The sequence below is a fragment of the Pholcus phalangioides genome, unplaced genomic scaffold (assembly GCF_987345545.1).
Source record: "Pholcus phalangioides strain wild (caught in Gottingen) unplaced genomic scaffold, Ppha-v1.0 ptg000017l_1, whole genome shotgun sequence".
NCBI lineage: Eukaryota > Metazoa > Arthropoda > Arachnida > Araneae > Pholcidae > Pholcus > Pholcus phalangioides.
This window is the reverse complement of record NW_028301610.1, coordinates 64,353,259-64,365,401: the sequence shown is the minus strand read 5'-3', so window position 1 is coordinate 64,365,401 and position 12,143 is coordinate 64,353,259. Positions and strand designations below refer to the sequence as shown.

Genomic DNA, 12,143 nt, shown 5'->3' with positions numbered 1-12,143 from the left:
TGGCCTTTCCCACGATAAAGAAGGCTCTACGTGTTAACTAGCTCTTCCTGTTTTTGGATAGCTTATAAGTTTGCTAAACAGTCAAATTCACAGGGCCTTTCTGTGATCGTAAGGAGCCGTTATAACAATAAGTATCGATTTTTTCCGATGTCGAGTCCATCTCGACATAGGACCGCTAAAGGTTAACATTATTCATCCGGAATGCATCGAAATTGTGCAGCGCTTGGTATGAATTGTGTTGTTCAACCTCTATAAAAACAGTTTCTGTTTAGAATAGTTTCTTCCAACAAATTCCAAAGACAATAGGTTTCGCCAATACCATACAAATGATTAGCAAAATTTGGAACACAGTTTCGTAACTTACCGGGCTCTTACACCGTGGTCTGCTATTTCTTTCTGACGTTTCGTCCGAAGCTGTGGCGAACATCTTCAGAGGTGAGTGGTGAGTCTACTACTTTTGAGTGCCGACGAGGTGCCCTTCTTATCAACTTCTCCGGCTTCACTTACTGTAAATTGTTGACCGGTTGCCTCATGCTCAGGAAAGTGAGAAGTCAAAGAAATATCAGACCAAGGCCCAACAGTCCGGTAAGTTCTCATCCTCTATTATACTCCAGCTGTGAAAGCCTACGCCAAAGCAATTTCGTAACTGATAATCAGTAACTGTTTCCGTAAATCAATCTTTGAACATGGCCATGAAATTCTACATTGATGCCGATTCCAGAACGGCGGAATAATGTAGCAGCTAAGATTAATTATTAATCCTAGTTACAGTTTGTAGTCATTTTATGAATTCGGTGTAGATTAATTAAATAGTTCGAATTTTGGATAATTCGAACTTTTTTGCTGTCCTCTTTGCGTCGAATTAACCAAGTTTGACTGAGTATGTAAAGGTCCACTTAAGCTAAAAGTCTACTAAGAAACCATAACACCAAACAGAGACCATAACCAGGAACATACAGAAAAACTACAGCGTGTCTTTTCTACAGCGTGTCATTTTTAACTTCCAATATCTGAGTTCTTTCATTTTGGTACAGGACGGTACCATATCTTCTTCTAAACAGTACTTTATTTTTTCAAAATAGAGTTTTCTATGTAAGTCATGTATTTATTTATCTTGTACTTTTTTTTTAAGCGGGAAGCCGAAGCTAAGAAGCTAAACGCAATACCACCTTGGAAGAGACAGCTTCTACAAAGAAAAGAGGACCAAGTTCGAACACCAGCAACACAAAAGTGAGCTTTTCATGATATTTAAAACGATTAACTATATATTATGGGTAATAATTAAGAGTGACCAAACACTTGTTGTTTTCTTTACATTTTTCGACAGTTTGGTCGTTTTGATAAAAATGCCCGTATCGTCCCATTTTTTTAACTCTTTAAGCGGTTTTAAAAATTTTCCTGATCCGCATTAGAACTGCCACATTTGAAATTGCCACCTATTTTCAAGAAGAATTATTTTTTCCGATTACAAGATGATAATTACTTCCCCCCCCCCCCCGCAATAAGATACTTTACTTCGCCAATCGCTTTTATTTCCCTCACTATGATACAAAAATACCTGCCAAGACATGTGTGGCTTTCTAGGAAGTGAAATATTTTTTTGGGAGAATAAATTTTCTATTATTTATATATTGGCCGTATATTTCTTTACAGTGCTGAAAGAAAGGGTAAAACAGTCTCTTTTTCTGGCTCCTTCTCTTATCTAACCTTGAACAAGAGCTGACTCCACAAACTGGCAATTGATTGATTGGAAAGAGGATGGAAAATATGTTTTACTGTAAAAACAACTTCAACGTGTTTTTTGGAAGCCTAGATATTTCGTAGATGCTGGAATAAAGCAGATGAATTTTAACGAGATATCTCGGGATTGCCGCTGAGAGGGTTGAGTTGAATTCGTTATCTTCACTGAAATTGTGGATATAGGAAATGCTTGAATTTATAACTCCAAACGTGAATACCTACTGTATTTAGCCACTTCCCTTACAAGAGCGAGATATCTCGTCCTAGAGTAGATGGAGGAACTACATTAGAGATCTCTCTTTCTTTTCTTTCCCTCTTATAATCATGATGATTTATTGGTTTCTATCCTATGAACGGAATATGAATATCAGAAAGACGATTTCCCCGTGAGGGCAGAGATGAATTTTCCTTTCCTGAAACATCCATATCTCCATACTTAGCCAGTTTCCTGTATCTGCCGGAATATGAATATTTCTCTTCTTATATACAGGGTGTCCTACGAATGCTAATGCACCCTTTATCTCATCAACCGTTTCTCGTAGAATTACGGTTTCAATTTAAAAAATGCCAAAAAATGTGTTCAAAAATCACCCTGTATCAGTTTTGAGGATACAAATACCCCCTCCCAAGGGGCGCGGAAGCCCAGGTCGGTAAGATACTCGCCTAAAGTACCAAAGGATGTTTAGAGGTGTCGTGAGTTCGATACCCGGTTCGTCCTTGTCAGGAAACTTTCCTGACACAGGGGTGCAACAGAAACGACGACATGATCGCAGAAAAAATTGCACCGCAGGGAGTTCCCATCGAGGGGTTAGCACACCAACCTCCCGATGAGTATAAAAAACAAACCTGCCGTTCGGAATCGACAATAAATTGTAGGTCCCGGTCTAATTAGCTCTCGGGTGCAGAAAACGACCGTGGTGTGACACAAATGATCAAATACCCCCCCCCCCCTGCCAACTTCCAATTAGAAAGTTATTACTCTGTTTCCTCTGAGCGCAACAATAAAAGCCCTATGTTTTAACCCCAATATTTGCCGAGATATTCAAATTGAAAAATTGGAGAAAAGTTGGAAAAGAGCAATACAAGAGTGGGAGAAGGAAGCGTTGTCCGTTAGTTTCTGCTGTTTTTCCCCACCATTTTTCTCAGATTTTTGAATTCAAATATCTCAGCGAATATTGTAATAAAAAACATGGGATATTTTTGTTGGGCTCAGAGAAGACATGGCAACAACTTTCTAATCCATTTCTGGCTGATCCATTTTCGCAACACTCTGTTTAGTTTTTTGTCAAGTAATTTTCATGTAAATTTTTGTTTTAAATGAATATTCTTATGAATGAGAAATTTTAATGATGTGTCATAGCGTTCCCTAAAATTTGCTTTCAAATAAATTACTTTTCAAAAATGAAATTTCAAGAAATTTTATCCTGATTTTCAATCTGAATTTTCATTTTTCATGGCCATTTTCGTTTCATCAACAACTTTTTTAGAAATGGAAAAAAATATTTTTTCTCAAATTTTTTGTTACGGGGTACATAACATTTTCCAAAACCATAATTACTAATTATTTTTAATAAGTTAATTAATTTATAATAATTAAAGAGTTGATTAATTAGAAAGTTGCACAAATTAAAAATAACCATATGCTAAATTAATGCTCAATTTTTAAAAACTTCTCAAATGTGTTAAGTAACTAGTCATCATATACATACAGGGTGCATAGCAAACAGGGTGTATGCCATTTTACTGTGGACCGTTGATTCTAGAGCTATACTTTCAATTGGAAAAAGTTTCCAAATAGCGTGTAGTACTCGGATATGCCACTCATGTTTCAATGGGTTGTATAGTTATTAAATTAAAAATTCAATTAGAAAGCTTTCGCCCTGTCTCCCGTTATGCCAACTAAAAAAAATTCCACGTTTCTAAGTACAATATTCACGGAGATGTTCGAATTCAAAAAACGGAGGAAAGTTGGGAAAAAGAGCTTTGAATACAGGTAAACCGTTTTACCTGCATTTAATGCTCCCCTAATTTCATTAAAAAATCAAAAAATTGACAAACCAGGGTGTTTTTAGCACCCTAAGGCCGTGCACATAGTGCGGCGACCAAGAGGTATGGGAATGCATAATAGTGACTAGCGACGGAAACAATAGCATTGTTTTGTTCTACACCGCACATTCTAGAGGAGCGAGACAAAAGAGAGAAAGAGGCAACTTAACGAGGTGCGGAAGTGGAACAAACATGTGTTTATTTTCACTTCGATCTGCTGATTTTCGGTATCTGCTGATTGGTGCCGTTTCTCCCTTTTTTTTCTTTCTTTCTTCTGTGGGAGAATCATCATCATCATCACACCCCTTACATTTCAGAACCCCTTTGGCCATTTTCTCTACCCTTTTCCTCTCTTAGTGTGTGCGAACATCTGTTCCTCCACCCCATGCATTTTTTTCTTCCTAGTCGCAATTCTTGGAACGCGTACCTCTTCGCTCCAATCTGAGCGCAGTCACTTGTCAAAGAATCAGATGATTTTTTTACACGATGAAAAAAAAGTTAAAATCCTCACTGATAGGTGATGCCAGGTTAACAAATGAAGACTTGAGAATGTAAAAACTACACAGATGTTCGATGTGTCGCCATAACGCGAGAAAATCATGCAAAATATTGAGTAAGAAAACCATTTATACTACTGTTAAATTTGATTCTTTTAAAATCGGGTGGGAATCCTCTCAGCGAGGTGTGTAAAAAAAGCAAAAACGTCAAAAGCGATGCCATTCGGTACCAGCAATAAACAGTCCCGATCTAATTAACCCTCGTGTTCAGAAAATGACCGTGTTGTGACTAAAATGATCAATCAATCATCGATAGAAACCAACAGCTAGCTTATGGAGTATTTATTTAGTAAGAGTGTTGAGAGAATTTTGAATCACCGTTTCGTTGAATTATCGTGACTTTTTGAAAGACTGCGATGCAGTAGTGAAAAGGTCTTTTACGTCAATAATGAATTGGCTGCAGACATTACGAAAACTTAGAACGGAAAACAAAATCGAGGAACGGCAAGTTCTGTTAACTGAAACTATGCTCAGAAAAATAAAACAGCGATTCGATGAAACTGGTGGCTCAGAGCAGCGCTTCTTAACCTTTTTTCTGCCATGGCCCAGTGAACCATATTTCCTTCCCGTGGTCCCTTGACATATCCAGAAACAAGACCCTTTCTATTTATTGAATTGAATTTTTTCAGTAAATTCATAGTGAACAAAAATTTTATAAAGTCGATCCACGGGCCCCTGACAAGATTTCGATGAAATTCACTCTTGTGGTGAGAGATTTCCATGCCGTGCCGTCACAAAACCGTGGGTCTCCGGGCAGAATGGTGTCTGGGGGAATCTCATACTCAGCTTGAAGTAACAGCTTACATATTTACTCTAAACTACCTGATCTCATCATGTAGCTCTCCATTGATTTGATGCCCATTTGGTATGATGCGTAGTTCTATAGGGGAATTCTCATAAATTCTGATAATAGTCACAGCTTTCCCAAGTATATTTTACTTGAATGATTTATTTCCTCACATTTGATTTTTTTTCCAAAGCTCTGCCTCCCCACATAACCACCTGTCATGGTTCCCTTTCCACTCAAATTTCACAAGTGGTCCCTTGGAACATTCCATTACCACAAGGGGGCATAGGCGGAGATAGACTTGGAAGGCTGAAGGGCGCAGTGAATATTGCTGGGGGGCGCGATGATGATGATGATGTCAATTCATCTATACATATATGCATTAGATCAATCGACTTGGGGGCGGTAATGCCCCACGCCCCCCCCCATCTCTACCCATGCAAGGGAGTCATATGGCCTCAGGCTGAGAATCACTGACTTAGAGGATCGGCCTTGGAGTAGCGGGCCGCAAATGGATGCTCTCGCATCATGTTTGTTTGAAGCTCATCTACTTTGTCTTAGCTGGAAGATATCATAGGTCATTGGTTCTCAACTATTGGAAACCCCCGCCCCGATTGATTTCTTTGTTGTGAGCGGAAGGCGCAGTCATACACACGACTTATGGAAAATAAATGAGGAAAATGAAACAGTGAATCACTCAAAGCCTGGTTTGACTGATGGCAGGGCCCGGTGGATGAGAAACACTGTCAAATGCCGCTAGATCTCTGCTGTTGACTACGACATGCCGTAGGCAAGTGTGAATGGTTTTCTCATATAATGTTTTTCAAGATTTGCTTACATATGGCGGTGAACCAGCACCTCCTAGAGATAGAAGGCCTCTCACGCTGCTCGTGACTTCAGCATGTAGTCCATTTTCTCTCAGAATATTCAGGGAAAAAAATTCTCTGCTCGTGCCAATATCATCGTTGTGTGAAAAAGAAATGATCGGGCTCAGAATTGGCGATTTCTATGCCCTACATCCAATCACCATGAGGTATTTGTGAGCCAACCAGGAATATTCTACGCCAAAATAAGAAGAAACGAAATAGGATGCTCTGTTTTTCAAAATGTGGCAAACTTGCTAGGTCTTAATGACGTTACAGATGAACTTGGCAACCCGTGTGGAGGCCTTCTATCTCTAGGAGGTGCTGGGTGAACACGTAGCATATTTGTGTTGTTTTCACATTCTCAAATGAAACGAATGCCTGTTGCACAATCTAGATTTTTGTGGGTTTCGTTAATGTATCGCCTCCTCTCGGTGAGAATTGCGTCTAATATTTCGACTATTATTGCACCAAAAAAAATCCACCTCTTTGGTAATTGTGTTTGGTAAGTCTAATGCTGCAAATCGCACTCCAGCCCGCCAATTTGTTTCTTTTTTATGCTGTACTTAAAATTCGTTTAAATTTATAGGACAGCCTTTACTAATACACATACCAATTTCAGAGATTTATCACTTTTTCCTTTTTTTGCAATCTTCCGGCACATTTGGTAGTAAATTGCCCAGGAAGATAGGTCGGAGTTGTGCTCGGTTTGAAAGAGATTCATCACTGGTACTTTGACTATACTTCGTGCAAATGTGTTGCCAAAAACCCTTCAGTAAAAAGTTAACTCTCTCTTTGACAAGATATCTCGTCACCTTGAAAGCCTCTTATTTTGGAATTGACAGACCCAAATATTCTGTAACGTTGATTTCGCATGAAACATTTTTCTCCATACCCAGGCCCGTCATTTAGGAAATGGGGCGGGGGGGGGGGGCTGGCATTTGAAAATACACTAAAAATGGTATATATATATATATATATACACAAATATACGGGGTGATTATAAAAAAACTATCCCGACATATGGGCCCCTAACTATCATACCATTCACAGAAACTGAATGAAATTTTGGCATAAGGTATTTTGAGGTATACGCTCAAGAATGATATGGAAAACAACAGTGTCACTCTAACAGTTACGGTTACAGTGAGAAAATTTCGAAAATATCAAATGGCAACACCAAGTTTTTTGTATTGGAATGCGATCTCCATACTGAAAAACACTAAATAGCGTTGGAATGGCACCTGTAGCACGAAAATCCCCGGAGCTAGGCAAGGAAAAAGGACTTTGCCGTGCACCAGAGCATTAATGTTCGTTTCATTCGTCACACCGTTTCTTCGGCTGAGATCCCAGCCTGATTAGTCCTCCACAAGGTCATGTGGAAAACACAATAAAATGCTTTATTTTATGCTGCTTCTCTGTCCTTATTGGTTGTCCTCACTTTTAGCCTATCTACCGCCGATGATTTTCATGCTACAGTTGCCGTTCGAACGCTATTTAGGGTTTTTCACAATGGAGATCGCATTCCAATACAAAAAACTTGGTGTTGCCATTTGATATTTTCTCACTGTAACCGTAACTGTTAGAGTGACACTGTTGTTTTCCATATCATTCTTGAGCGCATACATCAAAATACCTTATGCCAAAATTTCATTCAGTTTCTGTGAATGATATGATAGTTAGGGGCCCATATGTCGGGATAGTTTCTTTATAATCACCCTGTATATATACATACATTGAGTACATGTGCTTTGCCCCCCCCCCTTAGTTGAATGAACGGTTGAAAAAGTTGAAATGACGGTCCTGTCTATACCCCTTACTTTGCACCTGCTGAAAAAAGTAAAAAAAAACCCCACATCATTAAAAAAGATATGGCATTTTACAAGGAGTTTAGCGATTTCCACTTTGCCGCGGATAAGTCAGTTCATATATTTGTCATGCTTTTGATTCAAATACATACATACTCACTGTAGATTTGCTCCATGGTTTAAATGTACTAAATTCCTTCATTTCTACTCAAATCACAATTTTTATAGAATGTCATTTTTATTAGCTTTAGTAGTGTCTCGCATTTATACTTTGACAATATATTGTCCCTCTAGAGCAGGGGTGGCCAACTGCTGGCCCGTGAAGTGATTTTGTGCTGCCCGCGACAAGGTAAAAGTACCGTGAAGAAATTAAATTTGTGGTCATTATTTGAACTATCGGGTTCCAACAGAGGATTTCTTCATTAACAAACTACTTGCAAACTTCTTATTTCTAGTGACGAAAGTAATTTAATAACTATTCAATTCAATTAATAATGGTGCGGCTTATACACCGAAGTGGTACCATTAGTGTAGTGCGGCCCGCGATGCTACATAATGCTGACCATTATGTTGGCCTGTGAACAGAAAGAAGTTTGCCACCCCTGCTCTAGAGTAATTATGTGAATTTGATCGTAAATGTAAATTTTTGTTCCAGCATCCATCGGACGATGTCGCAACCATTGCCGAAAACTGTGGAGTCATCTACGCCTCCAGAGAGGAGTTTTATAGAGCTTCAAGAACAACAGCAAATCGCTGAAAATCCCTGCGAACGTAGGACGTCAGAAGAAACCGTCGACGATACCGAAGACATCCCGCCAAACCCATGGCTGCAACAATTACGAAAGACAAAGAGTTTGTTTCGATGACAGGATTCAATCACTTCAAACCCCCGTCCTCTTTGTGACTTTGTTCATTCGTCGTTCCTGCTTAAAAATTTCTGTTAATCTTTGTTTTTCATAAAGCAAATGCCTATGCAGACCTTGGAGAGTGAGAAAGCAAGACTCAATCAAAAAGAATTGAATACAAAGATTATACATCGAGTGGGAAACGGTGAGCTAGTAAAAACTAGCTCATCGTTTCCATTGTGTTGAAATTGCTGCATGCAGTGAACCAAAGTGGATTTGAGGTAGATAGCTGTTGTTCCTGTAATATATACTGTCAAGGTAATGTCACACGATGTCCGAAAATGACATTTCGAGCTCAAGTTTCTAATTATATAAACCATAAAGTAGAAAATTTCGTTACAGTCGGTGCTAAATACTAAACCAGTAGAAGCGACGTATGAATATATTTGCAATAAAAATGTTTTATTATTTTCTCGAAGACATCTTGTTTTACATTGATGATATACAAGTTCGATCGCGATTGTTTTAACGTTGGACTTGCCATAGCTCCTTGCCGAATTGATGGTCATCCATTAAATTTGGATGAAATTAAGACTGGAGAATTATTTCCTGGTGGAGTTGCCACATCAAGTCCATCTGTTTAAATGTGATACGACACGTGAAAGGCTCATTGTACTTTCAGTTGTGTTTCTATTTGACTGACACTTGCTGCCTCTTCTTTATAAGGCTACATTCTCACCTAAACTCCACTGACCGAAAAAAAGAAATTACAGTAAAATCGTTACGGATAACGTCCTGTTGGAAAAAAAGCGCCAGTTTGACAATTGCGGTCAGTATGCGAACATTCTGAGTGCCTTTTTTTGCATGCCAATCGTGTGCTGTGCATTGTATTGTCTATTGATAATCGCTTGAGGCAGTGCTTTCTATAGATGACAAACATGACCCATGTTTTATATCGATAGTGTTTTTATACATGAAATATTAATGAATAATTGTTGAGATGGAGAAGCAAGTGTTGCAGTGTTCAGGCATGATTGAAGCTATTACATTTTTTTTAAATTTTGCTTTATTATTTAGTGCCTTCTACATGGTGTCCTGTAAAAACCACATAAAATATATGGAACAAAAATCCTCACTCTCAGTACATTGAACGTAATTAAAGAACTTAACCTCTACAATCCATAGTTTTCGAGTAAAATACCGAACACAATTTTATAACGTCACATCCGATGACGTCAATGGAATTGTAATCGCTGCCCTACCACATTTTATAAGACCGGTTTTTCTCGAAACCGGTTATTGGTGCTCTACATACCTACACCAAGCGTAGACAAGGTAGCACCGTGCACCGAATGTGACGTCATAAATTTTGATCTCGTTTTACACGAGAACTATGGGTTGTAGAGCAGTGGTTCCTGGGATATTTGTTATACTCGGAACAAGGATTCTTATTCCATAGAGCCTATATGCGATTTTTACGAAACATCCTGTGCGTGTATAATTTTGTGAAAAAAAATCATTGTTTTTTGGGTTGTGGTTACATGTATTAAAGTCATACCATGTCACATCTCATTTGATGGAGATAGGCGGCACGCTTGAAGTCATTCGTCTAAGTCATGTTAAGCGGAGTAAATGCAACGTTTATATGCTAAAACTTTCGGTGAGAGAGCGTTTTTATTTTTTTTTATATTGATATCAATCTTTTCCTATCGATATCAAAAATAAAAAATTTCATATTTTCCTTTTTTTTTAGCTTTTGGTGGTTTGAATGTGAATAAAAACATAAACCCATAATGATTCTTTTATGTTGTATATCTGCTCCAAGTGCTGAATCGCGTCCAATCAAATTTGTTCAACATACAATTCCGATAGTTGAATAAAATTTGAACTTATATACACACACATGTTCCTGGTTGAGGTAACAGGGTAATACTCTTACAGTTGTATTTCTACCGAGATATATATATATATACACACATGCATATATGCATAATTTTTTTAAATTATGGAGTATTTTTAATATTTTGAGATATTTGTGCATCATTTCTGCATGATACACACTATTTTTACAATGATGTAAATGAAATAAAGTTTCTTTCACAATTTTGTCAGACTCTATTATTGGGTAATATAGATGATATTCATGGAAAAATAATTAGCTATTTCGGACGCATATTTGTGGAATAAAACCCTTTTTCTCTGTTTTTAATTAATATAGCTTTTGTTTTTTGTGGATATTTAATTTTCCAGTGAAAACCTGTTGTCGATTTACAAATACAAGGCCACGACAGGCAAAATGCCCAATGAATGGCTCAGAAAAAGATACCCATAACAAATATGGATGTCATATATTTAAAATACAACAACCCAATTAAAATTATTATAAAAACTATATATACATGATAATCTCATTGATACACCCCTGACCCACCCCGAAGGGCATACAGGTTAACTTCGATATATACAGGGTGGGTGAAAAGTCCGTAGAAACTTTAAAAATGAATAAACATCGGAAAAAACCTAAATAAAAAATGGTTTGCAGGGTTAGCATCGCTGGATCACGGGAATTTTTTTAAGATGAAAAAAGAAACTAAAAAAACAGCCAATAGGTGGCGCTGACGTATACAAGTCAAAGAAAAGATACTCAAATAACGAACAGAATGCTTCCAAATCGTTTATTACAGCAATATGTATACGCTTTCTAACTTCACGTTTATGCAAGATGGAGTCACACTGCTACTCCGGTGAAGGCATTCTTGATACAGGCGTTCGGGGAAGACAAAATCATTAGCAGGCGTTGCAGATTCCCATGGCCTCCTCGGTCTTGCGATTTGACATCGGCAGACTTCTGGTTATGGGGATATTTGAAATCCCGGGTGTATCGATCCGGTCCATCCATTCTGTTGGAATTGAAAGATGCGATCCTCCGAGAGGTGTCATGTATTCATCTGGACCTGCTGCACTCTGCCGTTGCTGGACTTGTGACTCGGCTGCAATGTGTTATCACCTATGATGGTGGTCATGTGGAACACATACTGCTATAATAAACGATTTGGAGGCATTCTGTTCATTATTTGAGTATCTTTTCATTGACTTGTGCACGTCAGCGCCACCTATCGGCTGTTTCTGAGGGGCTTTTTTTCCTGTCTTAAAAAAATTCCCGTGACCTAGCGATGCTTACCCTGCAAACCATTTTTATTTCGGTTATTTTTCCGGTTTTATGAATTTTTAGTTTCACAACCCCATTAAAGAAAAATTCCCTTCGGCACCATAACCTGGAATTGTCCCGTATCAATCGATACTGGTGTCCCTTTGTCGAAGCAATTGATTGACGGCGTCTTAGCAAGAGGGTGTGAAAATAATTGTAACCTGATCAATTGTCACAATGCACGGTGATTTTAATTAAATCATCTCTATATCAGAGTTGTCTGAAGAAGGAATTAGTGTATAAAACAGCACCAAACTTGAATGGTATGAATTGTAGGCTATGGTGGAAA

General features: G+C 38.2%; 1 protein-coding gene across 5 annotated transcripts in view; it reads left to right on the top strand.

Annotated features, from left to right (window-relative positions):
* Positions 1-10,752, top strand: part of f (espin protein forked) — a 336,082-nt gene extending 325,330 nt beyond the window's left edge. For all 5 annotated transcript variants that reach the window (XM_089247034.1, XM_089247036.1, XM_089247033.1 and 2 more), the window contains 2 exons: positions 1,133-1,230; positions 8,457-10,752. In XM_089247034.1, coding sequence (XP_089103160.1) covers positions 1,133-1,230; positions 8,457-8,667 — 309 coding nt within the window. In that variant the 3' untranslated portion in view covers positions 8,668-10,752. The remainder of the gene's footprint in view (positions 1-1,132; positions 1,231-8,456) is intronic.
* The last annotated feature ends 1,391 nt before the right edge of the window (positions 10,753-12,143 follow it).